At 45.8% G+C, this 22,137-nt stretch overlaps 1 protein-coding gene across 1 annotated transcript; it reads left to right on the top strand.

Annotated features, from left to right (window-relative positions):
• Positions 1 to 378: 378 nt before the first annotated feature.
• CLN3 (CLN3 lysosomal/endosomal transmembrane protein, battenin) lies at positions 379 to 21,359 on the top strand. The gene is made up of 15 exons (XM_040356185.1): positions 379 to 490; positions 2,345 to 2,429; positions 4,437 to 4,527; positions 5,505 to 5,561; positions 5,727 to 5,806; positions 7,040 to 7,125; positions 7,410 to 7,482; positions 10,480 to 10,623; positions 10,772 to 10,896; positions 12,866 to 12,927; positions 14,032 to 14,100; positions 14,186 to 14,241; positions 16,202 to 16,295; positions 18,346 to 18,492; positions 21,101 to 21,359. Exons 1-15 carry the CDS (start codon positions 439 to 441, stop codon positions 21,218 to 21,220), a joined length of 1,341 nt encoding a protein of 446 aa, XP_040212119.1. The 5' UTR covers positions 379 to 438; the 3' UTR covers positions 21,221 to 21,359.
• Positions 21,360 to 22,137: the final 778 nt, after the last annotated feature.

Here is a 22,137-nt window from a genome sequence, read left to right as displayed (position 1 = left end):
GTGCTTGGAGAATACGGCACTTGCTCCAGTAAGTTGTGGCGGCATAGTGTAAATGGCTTACACTACGCCGCCGCGGATTCTATGTGAATCTGCCCCATAGTGTGTATGGGGTCTACGAAATTGTGAATTCTCCTGCAGCAAAATCTCCCTAATCGTATTGTAAAAGAAAAAAAAGAAATTGCATTACAGTGGGATATTTCCAGGCACAAATCTCGGGGTACAAGGCCCGTCCCATGAAATTGGGGTCATTATTTGGCGCTCGGTGACCCTTCTATGACTTCTGATCCTGGGACGCAGCTCTCTGCACATTCCCTGGGCACTGGCCCTTTAAAGCTTTCCTTCCCTGGTAACAGTAACCAGACAGGGGTGGGCCCAGGAACCAGGAAGGGCCCTCCCCTCCAGGAAGTGGAGTATATACACAGAGGTGGAAGGGTGAAGATGGAGAGGAGGGTGATCAACACCGGGGGGAACGCCGACTCCGACTCAGATGGTGAGAGGGGCCGATCCCTGCTGGGGGGGGGGGGTAATAGTAACCGAATGGGGCAGTTGTGGGACTACAAATCTCAGCATGCCTTTGTGGCCTTTGTTACACAGTCAGTGTATGGTGTGCGTTGTAGCCGGGGAGGAGAGTCACCAGCTGCTACAAATTTCCAGGGACATTCGCAGATTTGGGTGACTTCCTGTTTTTGTTTTTGTCACAGGAAGCAGATATTGTTACCAACAATGTATCATTTGTTCTGGTTATCAGATCACATACTGTGTAACATAATGTTATTATTTCCTATTGATGTTTTCTTCTTCTTTTTTTGTTGTTTTTGTTTTTGTTATTCCGGTCTTTAACCACTTGCCTTCTGGAAGGTTTTAGTCCCTTCATGACCAGACCAATTTTCGCACTTTTTAACCACTTCACCCCCCCGGGAGAATTTACCTCCTTCGTGACCAGGGACAAATAGACCTTGGGGCAGATCCACAGAGATCTGCACCCACGCAGCGTATCTGAGATACGCTGCGCCGCCGTAACTTACCCGGCTTTGGTTCGAATCCATAAAGATTTTGCGTCGTAAGTTACGGCAGCGTAGTCTATCTCTTGCGGCGTAACGGCACGTAAGTCAAATCGGCGAGTAGGGGGCGTGTTTCATTTTTTTACGTGGACGTAAATTACGTCCATCCCGATTCACGGACGACTTACGCAAACGAAAAAAAAAATTTTAAATTATACGCGGGAACGACGGCCATACTTAACATTGAGTGCGCCACCAGATAGCAGCTTTAACTATACGCCGAAAAAAGCCGACTAGAGACGACGTAAAAAAATGCGACGGCCGCTCGTACGTTCGTGGATCGTCGGAAATAGCTAATTTGCATACCCGACGCAGAAAACGACGGGAACGCCACCCAGCGGACGCCGAAGAATTGCATCTTAGATCCGAAGGCGTACGAAGACGTACGCCTGTCGGATCTAACCCAGATGCCGTCGTATCTTGTTTTGAGGATTCAAACCAAAGATACGACGCGGGAAATTTGAAAGTACGCCGGAGTATCAGTAGATACGCCGGCGTACTCTCTCTGTGGATCTGCCCCCTTTTATTTTGGCGGTATTTGATCACCTCTGCGGTTTTTATTTTTTGCGCTATAAACAAAAAAATACCGTCAATTTTGAAAAAAAAGCAATATTTCTTTTACTTTTTGCTATAATAAATCATTTCTTCCACAGTTTAGGCCAAAATGTATTCTTCTACACATTTTTGGTAAAAGAAAAAAAAAACGCAATGAGCGAATATTGATTGGTTTGCACAAAAATGATACCGCCTACAAAATAGGGGATAGATTTATGGCATTTTTTTTTTTTTTTTACTAGTAATGGCAGAAATCTCCGATTTTTAGCAGGATTGCGGCAGACACATCAGACACTTTTGGCGCTTTTCTGGGAGCAGTGACATTTATACAGCGATCAGCGATGTAAAAATAGCCACTGATTACTGTATAAATGACACTGGCGGGAAAGGGATTAAAACTAGGGGGCGATCAAGGGGGTTAAGTGTTCCCTGGGAGGTGTTTCTAACTGTAGGGGGGAGGGCACTGACTGGAGGAGGAGACAGATCGCTGTTTCTAATCACTAGGAACAGACGATCTCTCTCCTCCCCTCTCAGAATAGGGACCTCACAGCCGCTGGCCACACGCATCGGCTCAGACGTCACGCTGTAGGAGCATGCTCGCCCCCTGTAGAGCTACGGTGATTCGCGCAGGGGAGCCAACCCCTTGCTGGTCGGCAAGGGGCCAAAGGACGAATGTACTATAGTCAGAAATTGGGCTTCTAATGGCTCTTCTCTGTCTTATTTTATAGATCCAGAGGAAGAAGGGAATGGAGAAGGATCAGCACCACCACAGGCGCAGACTGGATCCCAATGGAGGAACTTGGCAGCGTTTTGGTAAGTCTGTAAAAGCATGGGTGCTCAATCTGTGGCCCTCCAGCTGTTGCAGGACCACAAGTCCCATAAATATCCCCTAAAAATATATAAAAAAACATTTTATTTTCTCAGTTTAGGCTGATACGTATTCTTCTACATATTTTTGGTAAAAAAAATCGCAATGAGCGTTTATTGATTTTTTTTTTTGCACAAAAGTTATAGCGTCTACAAAATAGGGGATAGATATATGGCATTTTATTAATAATTTATTTTTTATTGTGACTGCGACATTATGGCGGACACATCGGACACCTTTTGACGCTATTTTGGGACCATTGTCATTTTTACAGCAAACCGTGCTATAAAAATGCACTTATTACTGTGAAAATGACACTGGCATTGAAGGGAGTTAACCTGTAGGGGGTGCTAAAGGGGTTAGGTGTTTCCTAATGTGTGTTTCTTAACTGTAGGGGGGCGTGGCTGGGCATGTGACGTCACTGATCGTCGTCCCCTATGACAGGCTCACTAGGAAGAACGGGGAAGGTTTGTTTACACTTACCGCTCCCCCCGTTCTTCAGTTCTGTGACTCGATCGCGGGACACCGGCGGCGATCGGGTTCCGCGGGCGCAGTCACGGAGCTCAGGTCTGTGTCGTGACCGTGCCGCCGGTGGCGTGCGCTTGACCCACGGCTTGGCTTCTTAAAGGGGACATACCTGTACGTCCATATGCCCAGCCGTGCCCTTCTGCCAACGTATTTAGTCGTGTGGTGGTCCTTAACCACTTCCGGACCGCCGCATGTACATTTACGTCGGCAGACAGGCACATTGGCGTACCTGTACGTCCCTGCCTAGACGTGGGTCGGGGGTCCGATCGGGACCCCCCCCCCCCCGCTACATGCGGCGGTTCCCGTGGCTTCAGGAGCGATCCGGGACGAGGGCGCGGCTATTCGTTTCTAGCCGCCCCCTCGCGATCGCTCCCCGGAGCTGAAGAACGGGGAGAGCCGTATGTAAACACGGCTTCCCCATGCTTCACTATGGCGGCTGCATCGATCGAGTCATCCCTTTTATAGGGAGACTCGATCGATGACGTCAGACCTACAGCCACACCCCCCTACAGTTGTAAACACACACTAGGTGAACCCTAACTCCTACAGCGCCCCCTGTGGTTAACTCCCAAACTGCAACTGTCATCTTCACAATAAACAATGCAATTTAAATGCATTTTTTGCTGTGAAAATGACAATGGTCCCAAAAATGTGTCAAAATTGTCCGAAGTGTCCGCCATAATGTCGCAGTCATGAAAAAAATCGCTGATCGCCGCCATTAGTAGTAATAAAATAAAACTATCCCCTATTTTGTAAACGCTATAAATTTTGCGCAAACCAATCGATAAACGCATATTGCGATATTTTTTTACCAAAAATAGGTAGAAGAATACGTATCGGCCTAAACTGAGGAAAAAAAAATTCTATATGTTTTTGGGGGATATTTATTATAGCAAAAAGTAAAAAATATTGAATTTTTTTCAAAATTGTCGCTCTATTTTTGTTTATAGCGCAAAAAAAAAAAAAACCGCAGAGGTGATCAAATACCACCAAAAGAAAGCTCTATTTGTGGGGAAAAAAGGACGCCAATTTTGTTTGGGAGCCACGTCGCACGACCGCGCAATTGTCTGTTAAAGCGACGCAGTGCCGAATTGTAAAAACCCCTTGGGTCATTTAGCAGCATATTGGTCCAGTCCTTAAGTGGTTAACTGGTTAATGCATTAAAAACGCATCAAAATGTGTGTTAAAAAAAAAAAAAAAAAAAAGCTAAATGCACCAGAGAATGCATCAACCACAACCTGCATAGGTGTGAATCAGGAATAAGGCCGGTTTCCCACTGACGCGAATTGGACGTGGATTTCCCTGTATTGTCCAAGTGTTTTTTTTTGTTTTGTTTTTTTTAAATGTACCAAACGCATTGTGTGTCTGTGGAATTCTCACATATTTTGTGTGTTTGTCATTTCTTTGTGGCTCTCGTCTCGCAGGTTGCTGGGTCTATGTAATAACTTTGCCTATGTGGTGATGCTGAGTGCAGCCCATGACATCCTCCGGACAGAGACCAATGAGACTTCACCGGTAAGTCATCCTGGGGCAGGAGCTGATTGGCAGAATCCACTCACAATGTCATGTTTAGGAATAAAAGGTCAATACTGACCAATGGGAACAAATGAGATTTACTGTAAGTTGTTAACCACTTAAGGGCCTGAGCCTCTTTCTGAGATTTGTTGTTTGCAAGTTAAAAACTTGCTAGAAAATAACTTAGAACCCCCAAACACTTTTATTTTTTATTTTTTCTAACACCCTAAAGAATAAAATGGCGGTCGTTGCAATACTTTTTGTCACACCGTATTTGTGCGGCGGTCTTACAAGTGCACTTTTTTTAATTAAAAAAATAAGACAACAGTAAAGTTAGCCCAATTTTTTTTTTTTTATATTGTGAAAAGATGTTACGCCGAGTAAAATGATACCCAACATGTCACGCTTCAATGTTGCGCCCGCTCGTGGAATGGCGTCAAACTTTTACCCTTAAAAATCTCCATGGGCGATGTTTAAAGGATTCTACAGGTTGCATGTTTTGAGTTACAGAGGAGGTCTAGGGCTAGAATTATCGTTCTCGCTCAGTAATGATCCGCCCCGTGAACCTCCGCTTGCTCAGCGGGGATCGCTCCGTTGATCCCCGCTGAGCCAGCGGATGACATGGCGGTCCCCGCCCACTGTGCAGGGACCGCCCTGTCTTTTCTTCGCTCTCCCCTATGGGGGGATCGGATGAACACTGACCGTATGCCCGTGTTCACCCGATCCGATCCGTCAGACGGATGGAAAAGTAGGTTTTTCCTCCGTCACACTTTGGCGGGTCGGATGTCAGTGGGCATGTTACCGCTGACATCCGCGGCATCCGAGCGCCCGTTCAGGTCCGCCTAAAAAACTGGCAGGCGGACCTGAACGGGCCGCCCGTGTGAAAGAGCCCTTAGACATTTCAGTCCTGGAGAGGAGCCGGTATAACTGTGTGAGGCTAGAGGTGTCTATTTTTTATTTTATTTTTTTTATTTTAGGTGAATGTTACAAATTCCAGCAGCAGCCGATATGACTGTAATCGGATTTCCACCGCGGTACGTATCCATCGGACTTTCCGTCCACCTTGTGTCCGACATTACCGATCGTTTAATTAAAAATATGAAGTTTGTCTGTCTGTCACTTTTTATTTCTATTTCTGCTCCATCTGTCTTTTTTTTTTTTTTTTTTATCATTTCTCTTTCTTTCTCTCTCTCCTACAGGCCGTTCTCCTGGCTGACATTTTGCCCACACTGGTTATTAAATTCACTGCCCCATTCTACATACAGCAGATTCCTTATAAGTAAGTGACTTCTCGGGTATATATCTCATAATGTCCCCCCACAGTCACACACTATTATTATTATTATTATTATTATTATTATTATTATTATTATTATACATGTATATAGCTCTGACATATATCGCAGTGTTGTACATAGAACACTGAGCCATTCACATCAGTCTCTGTGCCAGAAGAGCTTACACTCTAATGTTTCCCCCCCCCCCCAAAGTCACACACTATTATTATTATTTATCTTATTATTATACAAATGTAGAGCTCTGACATACACAGTAGTGCTGTTCAGAGAACATTGAGCCAGTCACATCAGTCTCTGCACTAGAAGAGCTTACACTCTGTTTCCCCCCCACAGTTACACACTATTATTATTATTATACATGTATAAAGCTCTGACATATACAGTAGTGCTGCTCAGAGAACACCGAGCCACGCACATCAGTCTCTGTGCCAGGAGAGCTTACACTCTAATGTCCCCTCAGTCGCACATTATTATTATTATTATTATTATTATTATTATTAATATTATACAAATGTAGAGCTCTGACGTATACAGTAGTGCTGTTCAGAGAACACTGGGTCAGTCCCCTCACAGTCACACAATAATAATAATAATAATAATAATGTGTGACTGTGAGGGAAGAATAGAGTGTAAGCTCCTCTGGTCACTAATGTGACTGGCTCTGTGTTCTCTGTACAGCACTGCAGTATATATCAGAGCTATATAAGTATATATATTATCATTATAGCTCTGACATACACCGCAGTGCTGTACAGAGAACACGGAGCCAGTCACAGTAGTGACCAGAGGAGCTTACACTCTAATGTCCCTCCTCTTATACATTTACAGTATATAGCTCTGTCATTCCATAATGCTGTAGAGACAACACTGAGGCAGTCACGTCAGTCTCTGTACCAGAGGAGCTTACACTCTAATCTCCCTCCTGTTATACATTTACAGTATATAGTATATAGCTCTGTCATTCCATAATGCTGTAGAGACAACACCGAGACAGTCACGTCAGTCTCTGTACCAGAGGAGCTTACACTCTAATCTCCCTCCACAATCACAAGACATAATTGGGTCAGAAGGCAGTTAACCTGCTAGTAGAGGAATATACAAACTCCAAGCAGACAGAGGTGTCGGTAGAATGGAGCCTAATATTGCGATGTGGAAGAGCCCACCACTGTCCCGGGCACACGGTTGCCCATTGTGACGTCTCTCCCGTCTCTCAGTTACAGGGTGTGTGTGTGCATCATCACCGCGGCCAGCAGCTTCCTCCTTGTGTCCTTCTCCACAGATATCGCAGTGAGCCTTTTGGGTGAGTAGATCCTAAAACCCAAATCCATCTCTTCTCTGTGCTTGGCATCTGCTTTAATGGAAACCTGTCACAACAGGAATATACAGTCCGCCATTGCTGCCACCTTCTGGAAAAAAAAAAAAAAAATTGCTTCGCTCCCGTGCCAACTCTCTGGGTTCAATACTTTGATTCAAGTCAAGTATGGAAGAAGGATTTTTTTTTTTTTTTCTCCCGAATGCTAATGACCTTTTATGCTTGTTCACTGTTTCTTTCATAAAAACTGATGTCCCTGTCCCCCCCTCCAGGTGTGATCTTTGCCAGCGTGTCCTCCGGATTGGGGGAGATCACCTTTCTCAGTCTCACCGCGTTCTTTTACAGGTAACTAGCTGAAAGTCTATACCGTCATTTATTTACTAAAATAGTGAATTGCTATAGAGATGGCAGCTAATCCGAGTCCATCTTGTATTAATCTGATTGGGTGCTGTTGGCTTATTCACCCCCCAGGGAAGGAAGACATTGGCCTGGATTCACAAAGCACTTACGCCGACGTATCTCGATATACGCCGCATAAGTGTAACTATGCGCCGTCGTATCTGTGCGCCGTACCCACAGAACTAGATACGCCTGAAAATAGGCTTCATCCGACCGACGTAACTTGCCGGCGTATTGTGGGCGCATATTTACGCTGGCCGCCTCATTGCAAATATGCAAATGAGGGAGATACGTCGACTAACGAACGTAGTTGCGCCCGACGCATAATATACGCGGTTTGCGTAAGGCTTACGTCCGGCGTATAGTTATTCCCCATCTATGAGGCGCAACTCATGCAAAGGTATGGACCAGGGAACAGCCGTCGTATTTTAAGTTGTTTACGTAGTAGTACGTGAATAGGGCTGGGCGTAGGTTACGTTCACGTCGTAGGCAGTGATTCGACGTATCTTAGGGAGTAGTTTCGACGTGATTCTGAGCATGTGCACTGGGTTGCGTCCATGGGACGGCGCATGCGCCGTTCATTTTAAGTACTTGTCTGTCGCTCGGCCCATCATTAGCATGGGGTCACGCCTCATTAGCATGGCTCACGCCCACTTCCACCTACGCTGGCTTACGCCGAGGAAACCCAGCGTAGATTTGTCAGCGAGTGCTTTGTGAATACTGTGCTTGCCGCTCTGCGATACGCCGGTGTAGCCTAAAAGAGATATGCTATGCCGGCATAAATATGCGCCAATGTATGTAAATCCGGGCCGTTATTTTCAGTCCTTTAACCCTTTCATGACTAAGTCAATTTCTGACATTTGTTGCCGTATTTTTTGCTATAAAATAACTTGAAACCCCTCAAACATTATATATATATATATATATATAAAAATTAGCAGAGAATAAAATGGCGATTGTTGCAAATTTATATGTCACACTGTATTCGCGCAGCGGTCTTTCAAACAAAATTTTTGGGGGAAAAACACACTTTCATGAATTAAAAAAATAAATAGTAAAGTAAGCCCAAGTTTTTTTTGTATAATGTGAAAGATGATGTTAAACCGAGTAAATGGATACCTAACATGTCATGCTTTGAAATTGCGCACACTCATGGAATGGCAAACAACTCTGGTACCTAAATAAAAAAAAAAAAATCTTCATAGGTGGCACTTTAAAAAAGAAAAAAACGGTTACCAGGTTAAAGTTACAGGGGAGGTCTAGTGCTAGAATTATTGCTCTCGCTCTGATGATTGCGGCGATACCTCACATGTGTGATTTGAATACTGTTTACTTATTTATTTATTTATTTATTTTTTACATGATCACTTTTATTGCTGTCACAAGGAATGTAAACATCCCTTGTGACAGTAATAGGTGGTGTCAGGTCCTCTTTATGGGGGGATTAGGGGTCTAAAAGACCCCAAATCCCTCCTTTGCACTTTAAAATATTCAGATCGCCAAAAACTGCGGCGGGAAGGAGTTGAATGCATAGAATGCATTAAGGTGAAAAACCTTAAGGCCCCGTACACACGGTCAGACAAAACCGATGAGAATGGTCCGACGGACCGTTTTCATCGGTTCACCGCTGAAGTGGTCTGATGTGTGTACACACCATCAGTTCAAAATCCGATCGTGTCAGAACGATGACATATTCTCCATTTTATGGTGTCCCCGTTTCTTTCGGAAAGCACATGGACAAGTCCCCTCAACACTTCTGTGTGATATTTACGTTGGGGTCTACAAATCTAGCCACACAAACCAATTGGGCCCATTGACACCAGTGGTGGGACAAAATTTCTCCCAATGACACCAACAATTGGGCACAATGACACCAGTGATGAGGCACAATTCCAACCACTGACACCAGTGGTGGGACACAATTCCTCCCAATGAGACCAACAATTGGGCCCAATGACACCAGTGGTGAGGCACAATTCCAACCACTGACACCAGTGGTGGGACACAATTCCTCCCAATGAGACCAACAATTGGGCCCAATGACACCAGTGGTGAGACACAATTCCAACCACTGACACCAGTGGTGGGACACAATTCCTCCCAATGACACCAACAATTGGGCCCAATGACATTAGTGGGACACAATTCCACCCAATGACACCAACAATGGGGGCCAATGACACTAGTGGGACACAATTCCACCCAATGACACCAACAATTGGGGCCAATGACACTAGTGGGACACCATTCCACCCAATGACACCAACAATTGGGGCCAATGACACTAGTGGGACACAATTCCACCCAATGACACTAACAATTGGGCCCAATGACACTAGTGGTGGGACACAATTCCTCCTACTGACACCAACTATGGAGCACAATTACTCCCAATGACACCAACAATTGGGCCCAATTATGGGGCTTGAATCCCCTCAATAAAACCAGAGTTGAGGCACAATTTCTCCCACTGACACCAAAGATGGTGCATTGACTTTATCCTGCTGACGTCGGGGCCTTTTCTACGCCCAATGGCCACAGTCTGGCCCCCCTAAAGTCTGAAGGACAGTTAAAGGGCCCCTTGTTTAGAAAGCTTGGAGACCCCTGGATTAAGGTGTCTGTGGGTGGATATCAGGTATGTTCCTGACACTCAGAACTGAAGAAATGGCTCAGAGGAGCTACAAAACTTCAACATTATTGGAAAAATCCAGTTGAATGTGACTAACTACTACTAGATATACCAAGACCTGGTAAATGCGATCCTCCAAGGAGATAGAAGTTGTAAAATATAACTCTTTCCACAATCAGCCTCTATATGGTTTGTTTAGTCACTGTGTCAACAAATGACCAAAGTTCTATATAAATACATAATAGACGTATATTTTTTTATTTTTTTCCTCCTACCTGCTTTTCTTTTGATTGGCCCATGTGTCTTCCCATCAGTGACGTGGTGTCTTATTGGTCCTCTGGGACGGGTGGTGCTGGTATCCTTGGTGCCCTCTCCTACCTGGGCCTCACATCGGCTGGTCTGTCCCCGCGGAGTTCCTTGCTGGTCATGTTGATTATCCCCTTGCTGCTCCTCATAAGGTGAGTACAGAAATGTGGACGCCTCCTGTGTGAATTAATTGCATCAGGTTAACCAAATTACATTTTGGATAAAGTTTCAAGGACTTTCTGCAGGAACCTCCTGGGTAAAATAAAAACTGAACAGTGTCTCCGGTCTTCTCTTTCTCAGTTATTTTTTCCTCTTGATCCCGCCACCTTCTCTTCCTCGTTGGAGGTTCCCTAAAGGATCCAGCAGAGGCTACATCCCGACTCACCAGCGACCCCTGCTGAATGGATCCTCTGTCCAGCAGACAGGTACTCTTTGCATGCCAGAACTGTATTACAGCAGGTAGTTTGAAGTATGCTTTAACCTTTTTCGCTCCCGGGGCTGTTTTTGCATTTTTTGCACAAGTTTAAAAAATCATTTTGGGCCTAAAGACTACACAAAGCCCCCAAACATTCTGAAAGCAGACACCCTAGAGAAAAAAAATTATTGTTTGTCACACAATATGAGTAAAAACACACTATTCCTCCCACTGACACCAGTGAGGGGCCACTATTCCTCCCACTGACACCAGTGATGGGCCACTATTCCTCCCACTGACACCAGTGATGGGCCACTATTCCTCCCACTGACACCAGTGATGGGCCACTATTCCTCCCACTGACACCAGTGATGGGCCACTATTCCTCCCACTGACACCAGTGATGGGCCACTACTCCTCCCACTGACACCACTGACGGGCCACTATTCCTCCCACTGACGGGCCACTATTCCTCCCACTGACGGGCCACTACTCCTCCCACTGACACCAGTGATGGGCCACTATTCCTCCCACTGACACCAGTGATGGGCCGCTATTCCTCCCACTGGCACCAGTGATGGGCCGCTATTCCTCCCACTGGCACCAGTGATGGGCCGCTATTCCTCCCACTGGCACCAGTGATGGGCCGCTATTCCTCCCACTGGCACCAGTGATGGGCCGCTATTCCTCCCACTGGCACCAGTGATGGGCCGCTATTCCTCCCACTGGCACCAGTGATGGGCCACTATTCCTCCCACTGGCACCAGTGATGGGCCGCTATTCTTCCCACTGGCACCAGTGACGGGGCACTATTCTTCCCACTGGCACCAGTGACGGGGCACTATTCCTCCCACTGACACCAGTGACGGGACACTATTCCTTCTCCTGACCACAGGGGTGCTATTGCATTTTTTTTTTACTCCCACTGACCACCAAGCCTGAGGCATTATCTACTCCCACTGGCTGCAGCCCAGCCCCCCTAAAGTCTGAAGGACTGTAGATTGGCCCTTTGTTTTAACAAGTTTTGAGACCCTTGTCTTAGGCCTTGTACACACATCCGGGTTTCTCGTCAAAAACCAGCAAGAAAACTGCTTCTTGCCGAGATTCCCGTTCGTGTGTACGAGGCATTCAGTTTTCTCGTCTGGAAATCTGGCCAGAATATCGACGAGAAAAAAAAAGAACCTGCTCTCTCTTTTTTTTTTTTTTTCTCGTCGAGATTCTTGTCGGCCTGTTTCCCGACGAGAAACCCGAGAGTGTGTATACTTGCCTGTCGCCGTGGAAACCCACGCATGCTCGAAATGACTTTGCCGCATGCGCGGTAACTTCCACGGCATAGGTAGGGTGAAGCAAGATGGCGGCGACGGCATCGAATGTGAAGAGCGCATGCTCATCATACGTGATGACGTCACCGCGTTCTTTCCTTTCAAGAGAACCGCGGTTCTTTTGAAATGAAAGTCAGTACACTTCGGCGGCAAGAGTTTCTTGCCAAGTATCTCGTCGGGGAAAACAACGGGTTTTTCCTGACGAGATTCTCGGACGTGTGTCTACGAGGCCTAAGACTATAGAGATGAGTGGAGACATTCCAGTCTCTGATCAGCTCTATGGTTGGCCAGCGGAACCGTCGCTAGGATTGCTTGTGCAAGAAAGTCGACCGCTGCAGGCATCTTCCCGCTATAACCACTCAAAGTCCAACGATGTACGGACACGTCACTGGTCTGCACGTGGGTAGAGCTGCAGCCAAAACTGACATGTTTCTTCTTGTGAAGAGTACTTCAGGTGAAAAACGGAATCTATGGAGCGTGTCGCATGCTTACTAAAACCTCATGATTTTCCATGTGGGTATTTCTATGACCTGAGTGAGTGTAGGATACATAAAACGTGGATTTCTAAACCCAAAAACTGAAGATTTAACAATTTTCAATACTAAAATGACTATCTTTAACATTAGTTTTGATTGGGTGGCTGTGTTTTTTTTACAGGTCCTCATCTGACACCATCTGGTCCCCATCTGACGCTCCTTAAAAAGTGGCAAATCATTAAGGTGAGACAAGGAAGTGGATGTAAACCCGAAAATTTGTATTTATTTTTTTGATGTCACAATGTAGCGTATAAGATTTCCTATCATCTGTGCCCAGTCTTGCCACACAGAGTTAATCCAACTCTGAGCAATCCTCTTTTATTGTTCAGTGAAATAAAACGGACTTGCGGAGGAAAAACCTTAGTCCATTCCGCCCCCTTGCTGTGAGTTATATAAACAAAAATAGAGCGACAGTTTTGAAAAAAAAAAAAACAATTTTTTACTGTTTGCTATAAGAAATATCCCCCAAAAATATATAAAAAAAAAAAACTATTTTTTTCCTCAGTTTAGGCTGACACATATTCTTCTACATATTTTTCAAAAAAAAAAAAAAATTGCAATAAGCGTTTATTGATTGGTTTGCGCAGAAGATATAGCTTCTACAAAATAGGGCATAGTTTTATGGCATTTTTATTAATATTGTTTTTTTTTTACTAGTAATGGCGGCGATCAGCAAAATTTTTTTTTTTATTGGTACTGCGACCTTATGGCGGACACTTCGGACATTTTTGGGATCATAGGCATTTTTATAGCAATCAGTGCTATAAAAATGCATTGATAACTGTAAAAATGTCACTGGCAGGGAAGGGGTTAACACTAGGGGGCGAGGAAGGGGTTATTTATGTTCTCTAGGTGTGTTCTAACTGAAGGGGGGGGGTGGGACTGACTAGGGGAAAGGACAGATCGCATGTTCATACATTGTATGAACAGACGACCAGTCATTTCTCCCCCTGAATGGACACACAGCTCCCGGTTCACGCTCTGTAAGGAGCCATCGCGGGTGCCCGGCAGGGATCGCGCCCGCTGGGCACGCGCGCGGCACCAGGGGCGAGCAGGGGGCTGAAATGCAAAATCACGTAATATTACGTGATTTTGCACAGCCGAGTCGACCTGCCGCGGTAAAACTGCGGCAGCTGGTCGGCAAGCAGTTAAGGGGGGTAAATCCTCCAAAGGGCAAGTGGTTATCGAGGGTTTCAATTTTATTTTTTCCAACCTATGTAATTACAGTAGTGGTTGGAGAAAGGTTTCTCATAGTCTCCTCCTCCTCCTCCTTTTTGTTCTTCGCAGTCTCTACTGAAGTATATGATTCCGCTGTCTCTGGTGTACTTTGCAGAATACTTCATTAACCAGGGCCTGGTGAGTACGGCTTTTCCAGGGTGGTAGATGGAGAGCATGGTATCAATGCTGGCTAATAATAAATCCTTTTTTTTTTTTCTCCTAGTTTGAATTAATTTATTTCCCTGACATCACGACGAGCCACTCGGAGCAGTACAGATGGTAAGTCAGTTTCTTAGACTGTATCTCTAACCATGCTGACAGCATGAGCAGGAATAAAAGCCGATCACCGTCTTGTGTTAGGCCTCGTACACACGACCAGACAGTCCGCTGAAAACGGTCCGCCGGACCGTTTTCATCGGACATGTCCGGTCGGAGATTTCTGTCTGATGGTTGTACACACCATCAGACAGAAATGAGAGACAATCCGCGCGGACAGACAGCGCGGTGACGTGTCCGCGCCGTCGCCGCGACGATGACGCGGGGACGCAGGAAGGTCAATGCTTTCACGCATGCATCAAAGTCATTCGACGCATTCGAGGGATGGCGGCCGCTCGGACATGTACGGTAGGTCTGTACAGACGACCGAACATGTCCGACGGACAGGATTCCAGCGGGCTGTTTCTAAACAAGTTTGGAAATATTTGCCCGCTGGAAAAAAGGCCCGGCGGGCAAATGTACGCTGGAATCCTGTCCGCTCGGGTGTACAGACGACCGAACATGTCTGCTGAAACTGGTCCGCGGACCAGTTTCAGCAGACATGTTCGGTCGTGTGTACGGGGCCTTAGAGGCACAGTGGTCCCGAAGAGTGTCAGACATCACCAAAGTATCTGTGCCCGCCAAGTGCCGCCTGCCAGTGCCCACCTGTACCAACTATCAATGCTCATCAGAGCCTCATCAGTGCTGCCTATCAGTGCCACTTATCAGTCTCCATCAGTACCGCCTTATCAGTGCAGCCTCATCAGCGCACATCAATGAAGGAGAAAATTTACCTGTTTGCAAAATGTTATTAAAACTGTTGTATATAGGTGTGAGAGAGGGCGCTAAAGTGGTAAAACCTGCCACTTGGGACACCCTACAGTGAGAGTCCCAATGTAGCAATGAAAATGTGGTAAAATTATATGTATTATACCATATAAAAAAACCTATATACAAAATAAACACTCAATATGTGACAACAATATTTACATCTCTAGTAGATGCATTGGAAGGTACAAACATAATTAGTGACAAATATGTGAGCAAGATGGTCAAAAAAGGCAAAAAAGCTCCACAATAAAGTCCAAAAACATTGAAAAAGTGCTAGAAATCCAAAAGGAAAAAAAAAAATATATATATATATATATATATATATATAAAATCAGTGTCTCTTGATTGGCCCTATTGGAATACAGTCTCTAGAGATCGCTTTCACAGAGTGCTTCAATAGATGTTCATGCACAACAGTCTTGATATTCCTACAGCCACCACCATAAGATATGCTATCACCCGATGTGCTCTTGCAAAAGTATGCGCTTACCAGAAAGTGTAGACCACTTTAGCTAAAAAGTAGGTCAAACAGGGCTGGACAGGTTGAGTGCCTGCTCACTGTGGGTCACACTTGGAATCTGCCACAATTCTTGATTCGATTAAATTCCCAGCAGTTGCATTCATGAAAACAGGAGAAATGATATAGTGTAATGCCGCTTTATTAAAAAAATCTAAAAACAAGCTGATTGGCCTCTTATTAGTGGAGGTGCCCGCCCGGCACTAGGACTGCCAGCGTGGTATATGTGCCCAATGGGGTCTCATAGGCCGCCGTGGTGGTCGAATGGGAACTCGTCCTGCAGGGACCTAGGAGCGGAATCAGCTGATGGGTATTACTGTCAGACTCGCCGCCGACATATGTTTCGTGCTGAACACGTCATCAGGGGGGCCGTAAAACTGTTGTGTCTTTTTTTTTTTTTTTCCTTTAGTGGTGTTTTTTTTTTTTTTTTTGCAAAAACTAAAAAAATCCAGCAGTGATTAAATACCACCAAAGAAATATCTATTTGTGGGAAACAATTGATAAAAACGTCATTTGGGTACAGTGTTGCATGACCGCGCAATTGTCATTCAAAGAGTGACAGCGATGAAAGCTGAAAATTGGCAGGAATTGTGGTTAATGTGTCTGATGTGTGTCGCCTGGTTGTCTCCTCTTCAGGTATCAGATGTTGTACCAGGCCGGAGTGTTTATATCTCGATCATCTGTTCGCTGTGTCACTATTAGACGCATCTGGGTCCTCGCATGCCTCCAGGTAGGTAAACGCGTTTAACAGAAATGCGTCAGGCTGCTAAATGAAGGTAAATCCAAACCCCATCACTAAAATCTTATAGTGAGAGATGATACCGCTCTAACAACTGCTGATCTCTTGGCTTTGCTTCCGTCCCACTAAACCAAAAGGGAGCTGGCTATGCACAGGTGCATTGGATAGAACAGTGGTCTCTAAACTGTGGCCCGGGGGCCAGATCTGGCCCTTTCCTTGCCTCTATCTGGCCTTTGGGACATTATTGTTCCAACTGACACCAATGATGAGGCACCATTTCTCCCACTGACACCATTAATGGGGTACTATTCCTCCCACTGACATAATTGATGAGGCACTGTTTCTCCTGCTAAGACCCAATGATGGGACACTAGTCCTCGCACTGAAATTGTTGATGGGGCACTATTTCTCCTATTGATACCAACCATGGAGCACTATTCGTGCCATTGATCCCAACCACGGGGCAATATTCTTCCCATTGATACCAACCATAGGGCACTCCGCCTGCCATTCACACCAACCACGAGGCAATATTCCTCCCATTGATGCCAGCCATGGGGCACTATGCCTGCCATTGATACCAACCACAGGGCAATATTCTTCCTATTGACACCAACCATGGGGCACTTTTCCTCCTATTGATACCAACAATGGGGCACTATTCTTTCTGCTAAAGCCTAAAGTGTTTACTTAGACTAATGCTGGGAAATGTTTTACCCACAATAGTCACAGTCCGGCCCCCCTAAAGCCTGGAAGACAGTAAACTGGCCCTTTGTTTAAAAAGTTTGGAAACCTCTGGGATAGAAGAAGATCCTGGACTGCCGCACTCCTTTAAAACAATGTCCTTATTGTACAAATTAAATCCAAAATACAACTAAAATCTTATAGAAGCTTTAACATGTCAATGTCACTTCAATAGTTCTCAATGGCCCGGATTCAAAGAGATCTGCGCTCTATTTGCAGAGGCGCAGGGCAACGATTTTGCCCTGCGCCCCGCAAATATTTTGCGCTGCTCTTGATTCACAGAGCAGTAGCTCCGTAAATTGCGAGGGCGCGCCGGCAAAATTGCCTGGCGTAAGCGCGCGCAATGTAAATGATCCCGCCGGGGGCGGGAATCATTTAAATTAGGCGCGTTCCTGCGCCGATCGTAAAGCGCATGCGCCGTCGGGAAACTTTCCCGACGTGCATTGCGGCAAATGACGTCGCAAGGACGTCATTTGCTTCAAAGTGAACGTGAACGCGGGAACGGAGGGTATACTTTAGCATTGGCTGCCCCTACTATTAGAAGGGGCAGCCTTACGCTAAAGACGCCGTACAGAAACTCCGTAACTTGCGTACGCAGGGGGCGCGCAACATTGTGAATCGGCGTAAGTATGCAATTTGCATACTATACGCTAACCACAATGGGAGCGCCCCCTAGCGGTCAACGCAAGAATGCAGCCTAAAATCTGCGTGGCATAAGAGCCTTATGCCACGCAGATTTTAGGCTGCAGTCGGCGTAACGAGTTCTCTGAATCAGGAGAACTCGTTACGCCGGCACAAGTCAGCAATTGCGCTGCGTAACTATGGTTACGCAGGCGCAATTGCTTACTGAATCTGGGCCAATGTTTTTAGATCTGCAGGATTATTTTTAACCAGTTCCCACCCAGGCCAATTCTGACATTTTTCTCCTACATGTAAAAATCTTTATTTTTTTTTTTTTGCTAGAAAATTACTCGGAACCCCCCCAAACATATTTTTATTTTTTAAAGCCCTTTAAGAATTAAATGGTGGGTGTTGCAATTTGTTTTATGTCACACGGTATTTGCGCAGCAGTTTTTTAAAAGTTTTTTTTTTAAATACACTTTGCATTTTTTTTGCACACAAACACGAAACAATACCCATTTTTTTGTTAGAATATAAAAGATGATGTTACGCCAAATAAATAGATACCTAATATGTCATGCTTTAAAATTTTCATACGTTTGTGGAACAGTGCCAAACTACACTACCTACCTTTTTTTTGGTAGCCAATAACCTTTTCTATGTCTGTCTTCCTCAGTGTGGACTGGCCACCTTCCTCCTGATCGGAGTGTACTACCTCTTCCTCATCAAGTTCACGCTGTACGGAATTTGTGCCATCATAACATTTGAGGGGCTTCTGGGGGGCGCTGCATACGTCAACACCTTCAACAACATTGCAGTAGAGGTGAGTTCCAATGTGCTTGTTGATCCTGCAGAGGCGATCAAATACCACCAAAAGAAAGCTCCATTTGTGGGGAAAAAAGGAATTTTTTTTTGGGGTACAACGTCGCACGTATCGCAAAAAAATGGCCTGGTCATTTAGGGGGCAAATCCTTCCAGTCCTTAAGTGGTTAAAGCCTAATTCCTGGAAATGTGGGCTCTGCCTGCACTGCAAGGGTTAACTACTCATTTCTTCTAAGTGAGGGTCCTTTCACACGGAGCGGACCGTTTTTGTGTCCGCTCCGTGTGTCCGCCAAAGCTCAGCGGGGATCATCCGTCATCCCCGCTGAGCTGTCGGCGGATAGGACGGTCCCCGCACACAGTGCAGAGACCGCCCTGTCTCTGCTCCGCTCTCCCCTATGGGGAATCGGATGCAGACGGACCGTCTGTCCGTCTGCATCCGATCCGTTCCGCCGGACGGAAGAAAAATAGGTTTTCTTCCGTTCGCCAAAGCGGATCCCGATGGACGCGGATGATCGCGGACGTTAGCGGATGCTCCATCCGCTAACGGACGCGATCCCATAGGGAACCATTACAAGTCCGTAAACGGACTTGTAATGGACGGACGAGCGGAGCGGACGTCTGAAAGGGGCCTGAGACTACAAAGCATTTTTACTTGCCCAATCCGCTGCTTCCCGGCGGACAGCGATCCCCTATGCTCCGGTGGTGGACGGTCTCTCGCCTTGCTATGGACCCTGCATCAAACTTGATTACATCAGGACCTTATACCATTGGAGCATGGGGGAGAAGATGCTGTAGGGACCAACCAGTATAGCAGCACAGAGGATCAGGTAAGTAAATCTACTTTTCCATGCCCCCTAGATCTTAATGAGCATTTATTTTTTATTTTTTTTTAATTAAGGCTCATATCTGTTACAGCAGAGGATGTCATGTCATCTGTGCCCAGTCTTTCCATGAGGAGTTAAAGCGGAAGTAAACCCATCGATTTAACAGTTTCAAAAAGCAGTTACATTTCCGGCATGCTGGGATTGCTAACTGTCACATTGGTTGTGCTCTCAACCAAACTGTCAAACCATCCAATGGCTGGTGTCATAACTGATCACATGTGCAGCACTATGGCAGTTGAAGATTAAACATAGGCCAAGATGGCAGCTTCCTTGACTGAAAATGATAGGTGGGTTTACTTCCACTTTAATCCAGCTGTGAGCAATCCTCTTATCTTTCTTCAGTAAGATAAAAACGGACACAGAGAGAAATAGGTGTCCGTTCTTCCCCCTTGCTGTGAGTGACAGGTGATTTTCCTTATCTCGTGCAGGAGTGTGAGAGACATTCTGGGCCAGATTCAGATACGAGATACGACGGCGTATCTCCAGATACGCCGTCGTATCTCTGGTTGCGGGCCATCTTATCTATGCGACTGATTCAGAGAATCAGGTTACGCATAGATTTCCCTAAGATCCGACCGGTGTAAGTGTCTTACACCGTCGTATCTTAGGCTGCATATTTACGCTGGCCGCTAGGCGGCGCTTCCATATAGTAACGCAAGGAATATGCTAATTTGGTATTTACGCCGATTCAGAAACGTACGGCCGGCGCATTTTTTTTTACGTCGTTTACGTTAGGCTTTTTTCGGCGTATAGTTACCACTGCTATATGAGGCGTAGCTAATGTTAAGTATGGACGTCGTTCCCGCGCCGAGTTTTGAACATTTTACGTCGTTTGCGTAAGTCGTTCGCGAATAGGGCTGGACGTCATTTACGTTCACGTCGAAACCAATACGTCCTACTTTGGAGCAATACTGGGATATTCACACTGGCACACTGGGATATTCCACGGACGACGCATGCGCCGTTCGTAAAATACGTGGGGTCACAGTGAATTAGCATAAAACACACCCACATCATGCACATTTGAATTAGGTGGGTTTACGCCGCCACACATATGTTACGCCGCCGTAACTAAGGGCACAAGTTCTTTCTGCATACGGAACTTGCGCTCTAAGTTACGGTGGCGTACCGTATCTGACATACGTTACGCCGTGCCGGCAGATACAGCAATGTATCTGAATCCGGCCCTCTGTGTACTTCACACCCCCCCCCCCTTTCTTCTCCAGCTCTTCCAGAATTGACTGCTCCACACCTCAGGATGATTGGGCATGCTAAAGTCATGTGATGACTTTTCTGGGTTTTAACTGGATGTTGGGGATCATGGGGCATAATCCACGAGACCAGCAGAAGTTCAGTGTAAGAAATATCAATGCCTGGCCAAGGGGAGTGTAGAGGTGGGCGGGGAGTCTACTGACATCACAACTCCACCCACTGAGCTCCGCACAACAGATCCACCCACAGAATCTGGAGTATTGCGGGGCTCTAAACAGCTAAAGGGGAGACATTTGACAGGTAAGGAAACATGCAGGACGCCTCTCTATCCTTCTAGATCAGCACTATGGCAGTAGTTTAGAAATGATGAGAGGGGTTTACATCCACTTTCCTGGAGTTCACATGTAATTGCCCCCAGAAGTGAGGTCCCCACTGGAAGCTGGTTTGATGGGGACTCATTTTCTATACTTTGCTAAATGGATGATGATCGTTTGATTTCACATTGTTCCACAGAGTAAACCGGAAGACAAGGAGTTTGCCATGGCGGCTGCCTGCGTGTCGGACACTCTGGGAATATCCATCTCCGGAGCTGTGGCCCTCCCTGTTCATAACTACTTCTGTGGACTGCAGTGATGTCATCTGATGTGCTGCAGAGGATCCTGGGTAGAAAAGCACCATGACTCTGGGTGCTGATAGAGATATGTCATGTATGTGGATTATGGCGAGGAGGGCGAGCCTGGCTATACACAACTTAAAGGGGTTGTAAAGGAAAAAAAAACTTTTCCCTAAATATCTTCCTTTACCTTAGTGCAGTCCTCCTTCACTTACCTCATCCTTCCATTTTGCTTTTAAATGTCCTTATTTCCTCTGAGAAATCCTCACTTCCTGTTCTTCTGTCTGTAACTCCACACAGTAATGCGAGGCTTTCTCCCTGGTGTGGAGAAGGCCTCTTGAGGGGGGAGGGGGCGAGCAGGCAAGTCAGGACACCCACTAACACACAGCTCCTTTCTCTATCTGCAAAGTAGAGGGTGTCCTGACTTGCCTGCTCGCCCCCTCCCCCCTCAAGAGGCCTTCTCCACACCAGGGAGAAAGCCTCGCATTACTGTGTGGAGTTACAGACAGAAGAACAGGAAGTGAGGATTTCTCAGAAGAAATAAGGACATTTAAAAGCAAAATGGAAGGATGAGGTAAGTGAAGGAGGACTGCACTAAGGTAAAGGAAGCTATTTAGGGGGGAAAAAAAATTCCTTTACAACCCCTTTAAGGTTTTCTCCAACCCAATGTCGGCCAACACAGGAATTACAAATTAAAGGGGTTGTAAAGGTACAATTTTTTTTTTTTTTTTTTCCTAAATAGCTTCCTTTACCTTAAGGTGCAGTCCTCCTTCACTTACCTCATCCTTCCATTTTACTTTTTGTTTCTTCTGAGAAATCCCCACTTCCTGTTCTTCTGTCTGTAACTCCACACAGTAATGTGAGGCTTTCTCCCTGGTGTGGAGAAAGCCTCGTGAGGGGGCAAACAGGAGTGTCAGGACGCCCACTAACACACAGC

Source organism: Rana temporaria, chromosome 6, assembly GCF_905171775.1.
Source record: "Rana temporaria chromosome 6, aRanTem1.1, whole genome shotgun sequence".
Classification (NCBI taxonomy): domain Eukaryota; kingdom Metazoa; phylum Chordata; class Amphibia; order Anura; family Ranidae; genus Rana; species Rana temporaria.
This window is presented reverse-complemented; position numbering and strand designations above follow the sequence as displayed.